Here is an 18,337-nt window from a genome sequence, read left to right on the forward strand (position 1 = left end):
CTCTGTTATGAGGAATTTTCAGTTCCGTAAGTTTAGTGACGCAAGAAAGAGAGACGACAGATGTCGACTAAATTATCAATTATTAAAGATAGCAAAATTTAGTGCCGAGAAAATTTTCGTTGTGAAGTCACGAAACAGTAATTTCCTTTATTTACTGTCCGCGAAGTTCACATTACATGATTACACTAAATTCCTTCTGTTCAATAAGAAACGTTTTTCTCACTGCATTGGTTACCGGCTAAAAGACGAGGCTGTGAGGTTACGAAGACTTGCGATGATAGGGAACAAGTTTTGCACTGTTTTATAACCAAATAAAAAATACATATTTTTAATCTTCCGCCCCACTATCGCAAATCTCCATAACAAGCCAGCCCCACACGTCAAACAATTTATCAGCGTGCCTCCTTTGTAATCTCCACATATAAAACTAATTAAATGATGGAAAGGCTGAGAAAATAACTGTCTCAAAAATTCTTCAGGAAAGTATATCATCGAGGGCAACCTTAGGAAACGTTTTATCGCGAAATTTGTTTCATCATATTTCAATTTATTTAAACAAGATATTTAAGAGGTCTTGAAAAAGCTTGCATTATATGTAACATCTGCATTATGTATAACCATTGTCGGGAAGCTGACCTTGACGAAAAAGATGGAAAAGTTGTGAGACACTCTGAACAATTGTGTGTGCATTGATACCGTGGATTATAAACATTCTGGCCAATGTAGTCTGTTTTTGTTTTTCTCTTTGTGCCAAGAGCATTTTGGAGAGAATGAAGGTTAATTGTTAATACCTTTTAAAGGCTTCCTGTCTGTCTAGCTAGCTTTCAAGTAAAATAAAAGTGAAAATGGTTTTTATTTGTCATTAGAAACTCAAAATATTTGCTTTTCGTGCTAATCTTGACCTTCTAGTTTGAGACTTGAGGAAGTACGCATGTAGTGGATGAGCCAGCCTCCTCATAAATTCTTTATGAGACTGATATTATTCATGGCCCTTTTATATAAAAAATGTGGGGTTTTTAAACATGAGGTAGTGCCTTTCATACGCATGCAGTGAACCATGGTAACCCATGAATTGTAATGGAACATGGTAGTAAATCTTTTAACAAGCGACGCACGTAAGCAAAGGTTGTTTTTGCCCTGTTCCAGGGTCTTTCGGTTACAACAAGAAACATTGAAACAAAAACAGTCGGATTCTCATGCAGCTTCTTCCTTTGACCCATAGACTTTAATACGTTTTGTTGCTCTTGGAGACAACGTTGACGAGACGATGCAAAACATATTTGAACTTTAAATTAAATTCACAACGCCTTTGTTCTCTCGATCAACGAATGACTTTGTAATAATTTTTATACATTTGGTGATTGAAGCGCTCATTAGTAAACAGTGAAATAGACGAAATACGTAATTGCGGTACACAATTACGAAGCCCGGCCCACAAAGATATCATATTTTAAGAATATGACAGTTCTGCGCGATATGAAGGAGCTATATAATCAAACAGCTTGAGATCCGCCAGTAGAATTCAACAGCTTCACGGCAGCTGAAGCATCGAGTGTCAACCAGCGTGTTTACAGATGCCAGATCTCTGTGTTGACACTGGACTCACTTTAAACAAAAATTTCCATATCAAGGAGAACAGAACATAATGAGAGATATGTAGTTGGTTCGACTGAGCCGGTGGTTTTACCACCACACCATTAATGGGAATGTCAGTGCAAAAGAAGTTCCTGTTAGGTTTTGTTTCTTTTATTTTGTTTGTTTTCATCATTGGGTTCATCAGCGGTTTTTTTGGGTGCCCGCGTGTTGAAGACAAAAGCTGTTGTGGCGCGAAAAACGCAGACGATGATGACACATCCGGGAGATTGTTAGAGCAACAAGCTTTAGAGCTCGTTTTGGGACAAAAGATCCGCCATTATTTAAGGTGAGTATCCTTTTGTATACACACGGTAAGTAGAAACATGGCATTGAGTGTCGCTTTATTCGCGTCATGTTTTAGCTAGTTTTAGCACCACGAACAACAGCGATCTTTACCTTACAAATAATCTGTCAGTAGCGATTTAATAAAAGTGAAGCTCTAATATTAAACATTCAAGTTTCTATTTTGAAGATGTTAACATCCCATATCCCTCAGATTAGCAAGATTATATAGTTTACTTTCTCGTCCCTGTTAAAATTGCCTGAAGCGAGTTCATTTTAATTATCATTTTCCTTCGATGACAAGCTGGATGTTAAGAATGACTTTCAGATGCGATGCTAATGAGCATTTTTAAACTATAGCCTCTCGGCTTGGCGATTTTCGCACCCAAAAGGAAGAACAAAACTTGACTATCGTGCTGGTTCAGATATCTTTATCAATGAATAATTTTTCATTTGTTTACATCGGGATTAAGCACACTGGCGACACCACGGAACATTTTCAAGACACACTATTGAATTGCAGATGTCATATTTCTTGACACAGTTAAAGATATTCGGTTTGAACAGTTATTGCTTAGTGGCCTAAAGAAAATAAAAGGAAAAGTTAGAAGAAGTATTAATTTTAAGGAAAATCAGCAATTGAGCTTAAGTCTTTGCGGTAAATTTGAATGACTTTTATCGTATAAGATCAAGCTAAATGCAAACATTGGTGTTGCTAATTTCGTTTTTCATTTGCGGTGGTCGGGCAAATTATTGACAGACATTTTAACAATTATTTCTTACTTTCGTTTCTGTGTCACCGCTGACTTCAATATGTGCCCAGTTAATAGCATTTTTGAGGATAATATTATAACAGAAATGCTGAAATTTCAGCAACTAATTCTGAAGCGAGTAAGCGCTTAAATTGTGTAAAAATCCCATCTTCAACGAATATGTTTTCGTTTTTCGGAAAGAATCAGGTTGATAAACAATGCACTCGAACACATATTTTTTTGTGTATCTGTATTTTTAAGCAAGTTAAAGGTGTTATGCCCGTATAACAGATCATCAAAAGTCTAAGAGGTATCCGATGATAGTTTTTAACACAGTGACGACGTTGGTTCATAACAGATTGGACCTCTTCAGGGATTTTTTCCTCTTGTTGTTGGCGTCCGTCTGTCTCGGGGGACAATAGAACTCTACGCCATGAATCAGTTTATGGTTGAGTTGTGGCGCCTGCTGTGGCCGTACAGGCCAAGTCTGGATCGGCAGGTTCTCTTGCAGCCGAAAATGAAGGACATTAATTATAATAGAAACTCAATGAGGAGAGCTATGTTTTGTCGGTCATTAAGAACGCAGACACTAAGGCCTGATGTACGACAACCAGGAAAGCCGAGGCTATAATTAGAATATGAAAAAGTTACAGCAAGATCAGGCACCTCCATCTATGCAGGCAACGCAATCATGGAGACATCCAATTTCAATTTACTTCACAAAACGTATTGAGACAAAAATAAAATTTTCCGGTGCCATAATTTAGAAACTGACATTTTTTGTGACAAGGAAGTTTGGTAGAGGAATTATTAAGAAAGGTAATTTTACAGGAATAGGACATGATACCGTTATAAAAATTTCCAATTCAATGAGCATGCTGCAAAAACTGCGAGGAAGCGACGCTTAACAACAGGATACTTTCAACTACAGCGACCAGTTATCTTTTACACATCCTCACTATTCAGTGTAAAACTAACTGGGTATCTAAGTCGACTACAGTAGTTCAAATTGACAAAAGACAATTTCTGGTCTCATCAATTGCTTTTAAAAGAAGTTAAAACCTTGTCAGGTTGAAAAAATTAAAAGACACATGCTTTCGCCCATCAGTCTATTGCCTTTAACGAATGTTGTCTTTTACAATGGAATTCTACAGCTCCATCGCAAAATTTGGACCATCCAGAGCAACAAGATCACTCAAGAAAACAAAGTCCTCAATCCAAAAAGAGAGCCAGGCGTACAGGAAGTAGCGAATTTTTTATCTTGCGCTGGCTCGCATGTAAACATGTTTAAAACATGCTTTTGTCAGTCCAAACTGACAAATTTCGTTAAAGATAAATGTTACTTTGTCTTAAACTAACTCGAAGGAGCCATCTTCAGGCTGACGAAATTCTGCTTACTGCGCGTGGCTTCCTTTAATTTTTCTCTAAATGGCTTCAGCTAAGCTTCGTGAAATACGTATATAATTCTACATATTCGTGTCAATAATTCCTATATGTACATATGCTGATTACAACATACTAGCTTTCGGGTGGTTTACCGTGAAATGTCCTAGGAGTCATTTGAATATTGTTGGTATACACATGAGCCTTTCGAGAAAATACAATTGACAAGTGGGACATTCCATGGTATATACCACGAGAGAACGTTGTATAACTATTTCATACCATGCCATAGAAAATGCAGTGGCTAAGACAAGCAATGCGACACACGCGCGGCGCATGATGGGAAGGCTGGGTGTAACACCGTCGAATATGCAACAGCTTTCCTGTATTCTGATTGGCTGTATTTTCGATGGCATGGTATGAAATATTATACTGTGTGTTTAAAGAGTTCAGTATTTGAGCTAATGTGTGACTCTTGTTAGGTATTTTGCAAATCAAACAAGTGAGGCAAACGACACTTGTTCGCAAGCGCTGTACATCAAGAAGGAGTGGAATTCTCTCGGGCTTGAAACTGTACAGTTAAAGCGTTATGAAGTTCTACTCCCCCATCCCAAGAGGCCTAGCGTACTGACATTGACTGATAACAAAGGAGCAGCGGTTTATTCATCAATTTTAAAGTCCTTAACAGGAACAGATGATGCCTTAAAGACCACCGTTCCTTTTAGCGCCCAGTCTGCGTCTGGCGTGGCAACGGGTAAACTGATATATGTCAATTATGGAAGGGACAGTGATTTCAAGTACTTAGATGCTAGTAACGTATCATGTAGAGGAAAGATTGTAATAGCAAGATACGGAAGAATCTTTGAAGAAAATAAGGTACAGGCTGAATTTTCCTGTTTTATTTGTCAACCCTACTCTGTTCAGTTTTAACAGAAATACCAGGGAGGGTTCAAACTTCACTTTTCAAACATCATTCCTAAAAAAAAATGTTCAAAATTGAATTATTTTATCACTTTAATTTTAAGCAACCCTATTTACACCTGCGGCAACATAAAGGAGATTTAGGCAACTGTCATCATCTACAATCTGCAGATTCTGCAAAATTTCGTCGTATATAATAACATAGTATTTTAACAGATCAGAAATCTCAATCTCGGATCGTCCAAAAGAGATCTGGGAACTAGATTAACAGGTCAGGCCTTCATGTCAAAGTAACGAGAAAGTCCAGGTTTTTTGGGGTTTTTTTTGTACAAAAGCAAAACATTTCAGTTTATCATTTTCTCCTTATCAAACAGGTTGTGAATGCTCAAAAATGGAATGCTAAAGGACTCTTGCTGTACGTCGATCCCGCTGACTATGCTAGTCAAGACACAATTAGGAACTTATCGGAAATCATTGAATGGTACCCCAGTAATGAAGTACACAGTGGAGGCTTATGGGTAAACAGAGGAGACCCGTTAACGCCTGGCTACCCAGCCACAAGTGAGTCAATGTCCGTGTGGACAGCCGGTACTAGCAAACATTAAAGGAAGACTTATATCAAGTAACGTTTAAGCCATTTAGCTTCCTCTATTCACAAGTTCTCCTTGTTAGGTATCATATCAAACTATTTCCTTTAGTATTTTGTGTTTTCGATAAAAACTGAAACAATTTGTTGGATCTTGATTATATTTACAGAAAAAGTTTAAACACTCCCGGTTTCGGTCATTCCGGGTCTAGAAATAGCCAATCCTGTGACACGGCTTTGGCTTACCCGAATTGCCCAAGCGGCTTTACACACAATTTCGTCGTGAAATAAAACAACAATAACAACAACAACAACAACAACAACAACAACTTCCACGTAACGCACATCGTAATATTATCCGACAGGGCACTATTCTTCCCCCCCCCCCCCCCCTCTGTCTCTCTGGACAATCCTGGGTGTCAGGAGTAAAAGATGTGTCACAAATCTTCTGCAGTATGTCTAAGATAGTAGTTTGAGCCAAATGATTACCTTCAGAATAAGGCCTATATGGAAGATTTACTCACTTAAACTCCATCATAAATTCTTAGATATTGTCGATAGAAAGTTTGCAAAACTCTTTATATACAACTTTTTTGATGATATTGAATTGTTCGTTATACATTTATAAGCTGGAATATATAGAGAGTCATTAGATGATATTCCACTACCCAAGATTCCTGTTCAGCCGATATCACGCAGAGACGCTGAGACATTACTAAGGTAAGGTATTGTTTTGCTCAAAATTAGAAACTTTAACACTATAGCTTCTAACTGTGTGTAGGGTTTGCAAGCAATTGCCTTGCATTGCTCAGAATGATGCTTTCAATCAGACGGGTCTCGTTTTGTCCTCGTGTAAATACTCACTTACAGTGGAACATATGGTCTGAAAATTAAGAAGATCCATCGGTCCTAGTTATCGTAGACTGTAAAGCAAGCCACAAAGGAAAGGGCGGAAGAGGATGCAAAGCATTAGGAAACAAAGCAAATATCCACACGAGGTCACATCAAAAATAATTTCGAAGAACTTACTACAATGTTACACTGGTTTAATTTTTCATGGTGAAAAACGAGTTACTTATTTTAATAACCTATTCTGTTATTATAATCTGTTAAAAATAGAATGTTGAACCATACCCATGCGCCCCAAGACTGGCAGGGTAATCTGGGTTTTTCATATGGAATACAGATGGACCCAAGTGACCCAAGGTATGTTGACGTAAACTGACGAGTGAAAATATTGTTCTTTTTCCATATAATAAATCCTTTCATGACCAAGCTTCTTCGGTCAAGGTCTCGTTCTTTTTGTTGCGAGTTTATGTACCTCGACTCCATCTCGTTCATCAAACACGAGGAAAAAAAACAAAAAAAAACAAAAAAAAAAAACAGCGTGCATGGCCAATATCCAGCCATATTGACCTCACGTCTGGTCAATAACTCATTATGTATAATTTTGATTCTACCACAGAAACATTACCGTAAATGTGAGTCTTTCCTTTGTTAAACGAACTGTTTGTGATGTTGTGGGAACTATCAAAGGAAAAATAGAGCCAGGTGAGAAAAGAAAGTCTTTTCATTACTTTAGTTAACGACAGAGATTTAGGGGAGACGTAACAGAATTTCAATTTTTTTTTTTAATGCAAATTTATTTACAGGACGAACACTTACACTACTACGGTACTTATATTATACTTTCATTTACACTCACACTATACTTACTACTTGCACTATTTATACATGTATTATTCTCAATACATATATTACAATACAATCACGCTCATTAAATTACAGTTGGCTAATTACAATGCTCTTTTTTTATTATAGATAAGTTGCATAAACATGTAAGTTACATACATGGTACATTTTATTTCTCTACAACTATACTTCTTTCTCACATTTCAACTACTACCGTGAGAATTTCAATTTTGGTGAAAGAAACATTAATTCTTTGTACTTACCTTGTGGTTTTTTCTGCAGCTTGCTTTTCTCTTACTTTGAGTCAACGAAATATTTCTTTTTCAAACAAGTCAATGAAAAAAGTCGCCAAATGTACTAATTTACTTCATACATAAGAAGATAGGTGACGAAGTAAAGTAAAACAACAAAACATCTTCCATCTTTAGTAACGACCATCTTCTTAGAACTAACAAAATGCGTGGTTAAAATTAAGAAGATATTGGAATCATTGAAAACTTAACGGAATATTCAACAAATATCTTAACAGATCGGTACGTTTTACTTGGAAGCCGCCGTCCGTCTGGTGGAACTGCCCTTGTCATGGAGATCGCCAGAATTTTACTGTCCATACGGAAGAAAGGTGCTGTTGTGCATCGCCTGTTAAATAGCATTAGAGAAAATATTTTTATTCTAAAAACACCTTTACAATGCAACCACAATACCCGTCGTTCAGAGTTTTTCAGGCTTTTTGAGCGCTTCTAATGAATCCGATGATGGGTTTTGCCATTTTCTAGTTTATTTGTTCTCGCATAGAACATAGCCGTATATCGTCTTTTCCGATCTATTTCGGCAGCCGCTAATGTTAGCAGGATAGTCTCATGTGAGAACTTATTGACTTTATCGGAAGACCTGATCATGATATATAACGCCGTGTACTGGATTACTTTCAAATCGAAGGAAATCTTTTCATGGGAAAAAAAGTAATTAAAAGCTCATCAAAACAAAACAAAAAATAAGCAAAACAACAACAATAAAACACAGTAAGGCATGAAAACAGCTATGAGGTAGAAATAAAGCAAACAATGCTTGTGAGAGAAAGAAATACGCGTGCAGTTTCAACGACAGACGAAATGTGGGCTGATTTTTCAAGATCGCCTTCTGTGGTCGAAAACAAAGAAAAATAGAGATTATTGTTGTTGTTTAAAGGTTATTTTTGTTGTGATTGCCTTCTTAAAACGTTTAAGCAAGTGTCTCCTTCTTAAAACGTGTAAGCAAGTGTCTCTAACATAATGCAGCTAAAAAATTAAGATAAGTGATAGTTTATTTTCTCTGGTTTTCTTTCTAGGATGGTTTCCACGGAGAAGTATAAAACTCTGTAGCTGGGGAGCAGGTGAATACGGAAACATAGGGACTGTAGAGTGGATTGAGGTGCATTTTAATTTTCATTCATAGCTTCAGCCATACTTGCACTGTTTTATTTAAGCATGAAATATCGGCATGTATAGAATTGTGACTCCACTATTGTGTCCATCTTCAGTTCCCTGAAAAACCCAACTGAGCATGATCGCTCTAAGAGCATGAGCACGATCAAAATTACAAGCACAGGAAGATGTGACGAGTTCGTTTTTTGCTCTTGAGCCGATGGTTATGCCGCAGTGATTGGTAGTACTAGGAAATCGTATAAACGCGAGTGTTTTTCGTGATTTATGGGCACGCGTGATGTTTTGAAAGTTCTCTTGAGGATTTGTTGTGAAAATGAGCGTGTTCGTTCTTCCTATGCTTACGCTCACGTCTACGTTGTCGCTATTTTAAACCAGCCTTTCTGAAGAAATGGTGCATTTTAGTCGCCTTGCTCGCAAAGGCAAAGTAGATATTTGTACAAAAACGTGCGTTGCTATACCATGCTACCGACTCAATATTTCAGAAAATACCAAGAGAAGTGTAATCAATTCACATTTAATGTATATTTTAGACTTTTATTTTTTTAGAGGATCCTCCTGAAAACCACCTCTAGGTGATTGGAGGCCACCTCTTAAAATATTAGTTTATTATTATTTTTTCATTATTAGAAGGTACAATGTATTCAGTTGAACGCTTTTTGTTTGGAATTTTGCACCATAAAAATGGTTGACTATCGATACACTGACTCTCTTGGAGTTTCATTATTCCTACATTTCTTTTCTACTCAATATACCATTAGCTTTTCTCTGAGCTGGCTGTTGCTCTTCCTGAATGGAAGAATATTACTACATTCCCACCAATTGTGGTCTTATCTTCTCAAAAGTCTGAGGAAAACTGCTTCGGTGTCCCCCATCCCTCTCCTCTCCGAGTTCAAACCGGAAGAAATAAGGTTGTTGCATAAATTTTACTCCAGATTGTTTTGTGTGTATTTAAGGAGTACGAGAGGATCCTTGAAACCCGTGCTGTGGCCTACATCAACGCGGACAGTGCTGTTCAAGGTACGAATACATGTATCTATCCACAGGCTGCGCGGATCCTCTGAAAAAGCTACCTAAAAAACCCCTATTAAGCAAACGGATGGAAAAGAAAGACAACAACTGAGAAGCGAAATCGGATGGGATAGCTCTCGCGTTGCACAAGAGGAAACGAAAGTGAATGCTCGAAGTCTAGAATATGCATGTAATCTTAGACATCTCTCTCTGAGGTTTAGAACCTCATTTACATTTTTTGAGGTAAGCGATGTACATTAAATGCTTTCAAAAAAGAAACAAATAATATAACGTTTCGTTAAACAGGACAATTTGTCGTGACGTCTAACCCTCTATTGGAAAAAACAGTTCTTAAAGCCATGAAAAAGGTGAGTCACCTGAGTATCTGACCGAGGTAAATGAGACTTTAACACTACATATGTCAGGGCGTCGGTCTCAATTAAAGGCTTTGCCTTGCAGAAGCGTTTTTTCAAATCAGTGCGTTAGACTACAAACCTTCCAAAAGTACTTACTTACCCCTGTGATTACGCACGTGCGCAAGACAGTACGCATATTGCATTCGTTATTTACTCACTTAATTTGTCAAACTCTCTTACCGTAATTTGTTTTACAAGTAGGCCCGTAATCGCAATACTGTGCAATCTGGGTTAAAGACAACGGTTAAATGAAAATCAGCCATAACCAAATAGACTGCTATCAGTCTCTTTCTTTTCCTACGATTTCCAGAGCAAAAGCCGACTGGTCCTAGCCTATGGGCAGAAAAGCGACAAACGGCATACAGCATACTGACTGAATGAGCATGTGCCAAATACCCTTCGAAATTTAAAGCATGAAATAGGCTGCTTTTGGAAGGTTTGATACATCTTTTTTACCACGGATAAATGAAAAATAAAAGATATTCCTGTAAAAAATCAAGACTATTTCATTTTACGCAGACTTTTAAAATAGCCTTTAGAAAACAAAAAAAATTATACAGCAGTGGCTTCACATCTGTTCCGTGATATCGTAGGTCCGCAACTTCCCCACCTTTCTATTGTTTGGCAGGTGACCTCACCACGGAACAAATCAAGGACGTTGCACGATGATTGGAAAGACGCAAATCCTGATAAAACAGGAAAACAGCACGGGTATGCTTGATAACAGTTATGCTTGACTATGTTAGACGATGAGTGCTGACACGCCAGCTTTAATTTGTCATTGTGAAATTTTTTTTTTCAGAATAGGTTAGTTTCTGATATTATTATACGTAGATAGGATTCTCTAATAGAAATTTCCAACTCTCCTACAATCTTTATTCATCCATTCTTCCAGAAGGTGTCACCGAGCATTTCATACGTAAGCGTTTTGTGGCATAAATAAATAATCATGATTTGTCAGTACCCAACCTTATGGCTGTTTATTTCACAAGCATCTTCACCTACTAAAATGAATATTTGATCACCAGGAGAGGACGCTCTCTTGATTTCTCTTATTGAATAGGTATCACTAAAGCACTTTTGAAGTGTCATTTGAGATTTCAGACTGAGGGTACCTTCCTGCCTTTCAGCCTCTTATCTATAAACAGAGGGAGTGGCTGCTCACCTTTTGCATACAGAATTGGTGTTCCTTGTGCAGATCTTTCATATCAACTTAATAACGTAAGTTCTATATAAACAACGAGACGAAGAATAGAGCGTATTTTCAATTGAGTGTCGAATTCGGAAAGTAATTGGTTTTGCATTACTACGCTACGCGATTGGCTTAAAAAAAAAAAAAGAAAAACTCGCGCCAATTTTTTTTTTAACGATTCAGAAGTAAAACCAAAACCAATGGTTACTCGTTCACCCACATTTAACTGCAGTTCGCGTCTGCTACATTGCTTCGAGTTTTGATTGGCCCCTTTGTGACTAGCTAGAGTGATTACGTTGGGTTTGGTTTTACGCCGCCCAACTGAAAACAGTTCTAGCTCTAGGTTAAAATTGCAAAACTGGTGTGCTTGCGAGGATACATCACGTCAGCAATACTAGCTTTTTAACCTCAATGAGCGCCAGAAGTGCTGAGACGGGTCAATGCTTGTCAAATGCTATTGTCGAGTGTCTTGGGGACAGATTTGTTTCCCATAACCCGAATAATGTTGTGGATAAAGGGTATTAGAAAACCACCTCTACTAAATTCATGAAAGGGGTTAAGATTTTAGGCGTCATTTTCCAAAAAACAAGTGTCTCGACTGCTTTATCAATAATAGTCTCTTTTGAAAAACTTGCAAGTTTTAGGTTCTATTGGCGTCCTTCGATGAAAGAGAGCCTTGGGTAGGGAATACATTTCTCGGGTTTTATTACCAGTTATAGTTACATTGTTCGTCCAAAAATCCCATACAGGCACTTTCAAGATTATTTGTCAATTTGGTTTAAAATTGTCTCGATAATGCTCAAAACAACAGTTAATACAGCAACTTGTTATATGGCTAGCTCCGTGAGCGGGCAAGATGAGACGAATCTTGCGCTGTGATTGGCTACCCGAGCGGGCAAGATGGGGCAATCTTGCCCCCTCGGGATTACCCGCTGTGCCCCGCAAGAAATTTGTGTCCTTTTTTGTATAGCAAATCCTTTATTGACCAAGCTTGTTCGGTCAAGATGGCTGGATATTGATTTCGTTCTTTTTTCTTGCGTGTCTCTGCTGTGTACACTTGGTCAATAACCCATATGTCCTAGTTCAGTTTTGGAATAATCGAGTTAAAATAATACCTCTGACTCCAAACTGGAAAGTACGGAATCCTATTACAACCAACTAACTAACGGGAAAAGTGTAAGAGCCCAATAAGACTGGTGTATTGTGGCCGAGCTATTTAGCAAAAGTAGATAATAATAATAATAATAATAATAATAATAATAATAATAATACTGAAACTGTGGTTTTACGCAGACTTCTTTTGTTCAACAGGACTCTTTGAATTACCCACTACAACACCCGCTCTACGATACCCCTGACACCTTTGAATACTATAGGACGCTTGCGCAAGTTTGGCTACAAATGACCTTTGATATCGCAGGCTCAGTTTTAGTGCCGTTTGACGTGACTCGCTATGCAGACGCCCTGTGCACGTTTGGCACTGATTTATCGACAAGCTACAGTTGCATTTTAAAGGAAAACAATATTTCACTAGGTATGTCATTTGGAACAATTTCGTTTAAAATGACGTAAAATCGATAGTTTTCTTTGTTTTGCTTGCTTTTTTGATTTGAATTATTTCTTTGTCAACAGACATTTTGTTAAACGTCTCTCAAAATTTCCTGACCACTGCAAAAATGTTTAAGAAGTGTTTACGCAAACAGGAAAAGAAAGAGTAAGTAGAAAATATATCACATCTTAATTACGTTACTGTTAGAAAAACACAAAGGGGCCAGACTGACAACAATCTCCTTAAAGCTGGGACACACAGTTGGACAAATCGCTGCGGCACGTCGCCGCCACAGGTTGCTGCAACAAATCGCCTCGTCTGACATGTGAAAATCATTGTAGCTGCGACAGAATTTTGTCGCTGCGATCTGTCGCACGAATTCAGACTGGTTTGAATTCGTGCGACATATCGTAGCAACAAAAGCGCAGGCAGCCTTGTCGCAACATGTGTACGCTTTTGCGACAAGTCGCTGCGACAAAATTTAAATCAACCAATGAGGGAGCATCACTTATTTAAATTTGGAAACTAGTTCATTTTTCCCCTCTTCCAAATTCGCTTGTGTGCATCGAACAAGTGTCTTGTCATAGCAGCAGTGCAGACGAGGCGACTTGTCGCCGCGATGTGTCGCAGCGCAAGTTGGAAACAGTGCTTTATTCATGTGTTTATTTGAGAAAATATTTCATGGCCCTACGAATTTCACGTGGGATCGGATGCTTAAATTGGAGTATTACCATAACCGATTATAGCAACATTAGAAAGTGTTTTTTTCTTTTTTGTTTTCGTCTGATGATGTGCATGGTACATTAAATTACTTAGCTAGTAAAATGTCTGCAACCAGAGAGGGATTGGGGTAGCGGTTGAGAAAGGGTGCGTGGGGCAAGTTGGGTGACGTCACTTTCTCCAGGGGCTAGCAACACTGGAAACGATGACATAGTTATTTAAAAACACGTCAAGCTCTGTTGTTCAAGTAGCCGCTCCTAGAAAACTGATGCTGAGTATACGGCCGATCATATGCGCTCTATATCAAAATCAATATGGCTTAAACGAAATTTTGATTTTTTTTCCTTAGTGTATTACAAGTGAGAATGATAAATGATCGCTTACTACAAATAGATAGGGCTTTTATTAACAAGGAGGGGGTACCTGGCATGCCTTTCTTAAGGTAAGTGTGCGAAACTTTCTTTTGTCGAAGCGCTTTTCCGTAAATGGATAGCAAATGTTTCTGCCTTTACCAGCTAAATAATGTCAAGTGTTCAAGTGTTCTGTGAGACCGTTATCAATTTAGCTGGTTTTGATACATACCTCTTGTATAAATAAAATTGAGCTTTTTAGAATAAAGCTTTTGGAGAGTTTTTTGTGATAAGATCTTGTATGCTTACATTGTAAAACGTACACACCGTTAGCACAATAAAGTTCCCTCACACGAGGGCACAAGTGACCGGCTCAGATTAAAGTAAAAATAAGCGTACCACTTTCTTGTTTTAAAGCTATTCTGTTCCCAGACGCCACCGTGTAGCTTCCTTTCTGTTCATTGCTGATCAGTAGCAGAGGGGAATCTGAAAACAACGCAAGAGTGACTGGAAATAAATTTACTACAAACATTAGCTAGGTTTAAAAAGCGACAACGTAAGGGATAATTTTTTTCTTGTAGGATCTGAGTGAAGGAGCGTAATATAATCTCTTTATAAATAATTCTGTCTGGATACCCAGCTAAATATATTTGCGATAAAATCATATGGTAACTGTTATCTGTCCTCTTGATTTCATTTTGAACATGATTCTATGCTAACGTGTAACAGCAAAGATCGATAACGTTGTTGGCCAGTAGTCTGAGACAAAATGTGAAATTTTTCCTAATGATGATCTTGCTCAATAGCCTATTTTCGAGTTGCCCTAAGCCTCTTTTTCAAAGCGAGGTCTGGTGCACAACCATTCATATGAAAAATGTGTCTATTTGGCATGTGAATGAAACCTCAGGCTATAGGTAATTTGGAAATGGCCTATTGTGCACGTCTTCTTTCCAATATAAAACGTGTTCTTTGACTAGACTATTTCTTTTATCATCTAGCAAAAAAATCTGCTAATTATATTGTATAGTGTTCTCTCTTGCTTCTTGTCATCAGACACGTGGTTCTTGCACCAAGTTATTTTGAAGCTAAACCAGACAGCAAGTTTCCAGGTATCACAGACACTATTCACATCGCGACAAACAGTGGCAAGAAAAAAGACTGGATGAGAGTTAAGAAGCAGATTTCTGTGGTGATACACGCTGTACGCTCGGCTATTTCGGTTTTAAGGCCTCAGGAGGCTTAAACTTCAGTGAGGATACTTTCAACAAATTTTTAAACAAAGCCAAGAACTGTTTTATAACCTACGGGCCCTTTTTGTATGGAGAAATTATTCCTTGCGAGACAATGTTGTGGAAACGAACAACAACTGTTAGGTGCTAAGGCCCTGTCCACATTACGCCAGGAAAATTTGAAAATGCAGCTTTATTTCTACGGTTATGCCTACCGTCCAAAATTATCCGTCACCAAAACGGAGCTTTTCGAAAACGTTCTTCAAAGGGACGAAATTTCAAAACGCCTCCGTTGACTTTTAGTGAGTACAATTGGTGTACGGAAAGCAATTTGAAAACGGAGATTTTCGAAAACGATGACGTCACGATAATCATGTGATTTCTTTGCCCGATTTTTCCTCAAACACAAATCCCATGACCAGCGATTGTTGCGTTTTTAAATTTCTCCGGCGTGGTGTGGACGGAAAACATTTAATGTGTTTTCAGAGTGTAAACGCCGCGGCATAAGTGTACAAGCGGTGCATCAGCGTTCAGAACTCTGTCTGGTTGATGTGTCTGTGTTGTAGACTAGCATTATCGCGTTTTCTGCCAAGAAACAGTGCAGATTGATCTAGTGTCGTGGCATCAACAAACCTTACCCTATGGAATTGAAAGTAAATCGCATCGGGAAGGCAATGCGCTAAGAGGGAGAAACAAATAGAGGCAGGAGCCATAATCGGGGACGGAGACCGTAAGCGCGCGCCATTTTAAGTATTGGGGTTGTCCCCATGATATGGGACAATCATTCTATTTTTAGAACAAATTGCGCCATCACCTGCGGCACACGCGCGTGCATGCTGCGAGGATTTTTGCTGATGTCGCGCGGGGGAAATGGCGTCCGAAATTCCCGAAATGTTTCATGTTTTTGCCCCACAACTCAACGCGTTTACGTCTGTTGGAATTTTGCTTAAACATTTTCGTCGTAAGCTGCTCCAGTTTGAGTGAAGTAAGACAGTGTCGAATTTAGGTATGTTCCGCTGTAAGCTTATATATATCGCTGACCAAGTTGTGTTCCGACTGATGCTTCTTTCACATGAGCTGTACATTACTCCACTTTAAATTTCACATATGTTGAAGATTAACAGCTTTTCCATTACACAACAAAAAACTAGCTGGATATATTTAGATATAGCAGAGCTTCAGGACTTCATAGTTTCCTAGCTCCTCTTACCACACGCTTGCGAGGAATTTGTCAGTCTATCGCGACCGAAAAGTAAAACAAAATAATTGCTAGTTTGAGTTTCGCTTGAATTGTAAGCAACGCTTGATGTTTCATCAAGTCCCAATAACTTTACGTCCGTAGATACTGCTCAGTTTTATTCGTGTAAAAATCCAGTAAATTCTCTGTTGTCGATGAATGAGAGCGCCCGCCGATGCGTGTCTTGTACATTCAGTAAACATGACAAATTGTACTTCCGCCGCACTTTCGTGTGAAAGCGTACATCGAACTCAAACAATAGCTCTATAGTTTTTAAATATGTTTAAGATTGATAAATGTTTGAGAACATATTAAAAGCTAAGCTGAAAATATGTGAATAAAGCAGAAACAATCAGCAAAGTTACGATGACGCTTTCTTTAATCAACTTGGAATAACGATTTCGATTTTGTTGATCGAATTGTAAAAACTCCTTGTCTATTTTCATTTTCGCAGTGTAAAACTCCACTATGCTTATGTTGAAGAAACACACATGATGTTAGTAGGCTTTTTTGCATTCGTGAAATTTGTTGCAGCATCTCAACACAAAAGATAACGAAAGAAGTCTTTGTCAAGATTTGTTGACAATTGAAAACACCGACTCGGACTTGAAAGTGCACGAGCTGCACTATGCAAATGAGCTAATTGTACGCGTCAGACTTTCCTTTCAAAAACCTTTGCAAACTCACCAAACAAGCAGAGACAATAAGAAACCATCAAAACAGCTTTTGGTTATGATTAAACATTGTCTGAGAAACTCACAAATTAACTCGTTACCAGAGTAGAGAGTTTTCTTGCTATATTCTTAAGCATACGCGTGAGCTTACAACTAGCGTGAGCAGATCTTATTATTCATTCCCAGCGCGAGATTGAAGTCTTGTTTTCGACCCTGAAAAACCCACCTTTTCCGTTAGCTCAGAGCGTTAAACTACATATAAGCGCCCTGGTTCGTATTCCGTGCCTTATTCCCTGCCATCGCTGTGAAAAATACGCAAGAGAATCTCTAACTCTCACCATTTGATCACGCACCGTGACAACATCCACGCGAGAGCCCCTGACATGTGCGTGAATCCGCGCGGATATATGACGTCAGGATGGCGCAATTTGTTCTAAAAATAGAAAAATTGTCCCATATCATAGGTGCGCGCGAATCCCGAGACTTGCGGTCTCCGTCCCCGATTATGGCTCCTGGTACTACACAATGTAAAGCAGTCATTTATAATAAGTGTTAACCTGTATTTAAATATGCTGTTATCAAATAAACAAATTTAAATTAACCAGAAAAGCAGTTTTTCTTTTCATTTCTAAACCCTTACTAAATCATTATTAAATCCTTTTTGCGTAATAGCAATGACAACAACAACAGCAGCAACAAAAAACTTTTATTTAACCCCCGATTTAGGAATAATTTCTTACAATGTTATAGATTAATAACAAAAATAACTTCAGAAAGAAAATATATTTTACATTTTTAGGTCAGAGACACAAAACAAACAAAAATAGACACACACACATAAAAAAAAATGGAAATAAACAAAGTTAAGCTAACTACCAGCAGACTAAAGTTCTTACATTGCAAGACAGAATTTTTATCCGGGAAAAGCGATGGTCAGATGTCTAAGATAATTGCGATTTCACATCTTCATTGATGGAATTCTATACTGTTGGCCCTTGAAATCGTGTACTGAATATTTCGCAATTTGTTCTTTCTTTTGGAGGATTAGAAGACTGTTTTGCAGCAAACCTTGTATTATAGTTATGGGTCCGCGTTATGCTACGGCGAAGAAATTAAAGTATCAGACCAAACAATCTGGAGAGAGAACTCAATGTATGTTCATTAGGAGTAAAGTACCATTATAAAAACCACAACGAGAAAATGTTGATAATTAGTTTTAAGTAATAAGCACATACGTGGAAAGAAAAGAACAAATTTCCCTCTTCGGGTGTCACACGTAAAGAGATT

General features: G+C 38.1%; 1 protein-coding gene across 1 annotated transcript; it reads left to right on the top strand.

Moving 5' to 3' along the window:
• The first annotated feature begins 1,431 nt into the window (after nt 1-1,431).
• On the top strand, nt 1,432-16,781 carry LOC145483444 (glutamate carboxypeptidase 2-like). Its single transcript, XM_081461952.1, has 16 exons — nt 1,432-1,921; nt 4,535-4,928; nt 5,348-5,534; nt 6,189-6,279; nt 6,679-6,765; nt 7,025-7,110; nt 7,781-7,873; nt 8,579-8,661; nt 9,629-9,692; nt 9,990-10,051; nt 10,728-10,810; nt 11,230-11,320; nt 12,603-12,825; nt 12,924-13,005; nt 13,910-14,002; nt 14,964-16,781. The coding sequence occupies exons 1-16, from the start codon at nt 1,701-1,703 to the stop codon at nt 15,151-15,153; spliced, it is 2,130 nt and encodes a 709-aa protein (XP_081318078.1). The 5' UTR covers nt 1,432-1,700; the 3' UTR covers nt 15,154-16,781.
• The last annotated feature ends 1,556 nt before the right edge of the window (nt 16,782-18,337 follow it).

Source organism: Orbicella franksi, chromosome 4 (genome assembly GCF_964199315.1).
Source record: "Orbicella franksi chromosome 4, jaOrbFran1.1, whole genome shotgun sequence".
In the NCBI taxonomy this organism is placed as follows: domain Eukaryota; kingdom Metazoa; phylum Cnidaria; class Anthozoa; order Scleractinia; family Merulinidae; genus Orbicella; species Orbicella franksi.

Coding starts and splice junctions, on each gene's coding strand:
- LOC145483444 (XM_081461952.1), top strand. CDS start 1,701: ATGGGAATGTCAGTGCAAAAGAAGTTCCTGTTAGGTTTTGTTTCTTTT. Junction 7,111..7,780: donor CAAAGGAAAAATAGAGCCAG/GTGAGAAAAGAA, acceptor ATATCTTAACAG/ATCGGTACGTTTTACTTGGA. Junction 10,811..11,229: donor AAAACAGGAAAACAGCACGG/GTATGCTTGATA, acceptor CCTGCCTTTCAG/CCTCTTATCTATAAACAGAG.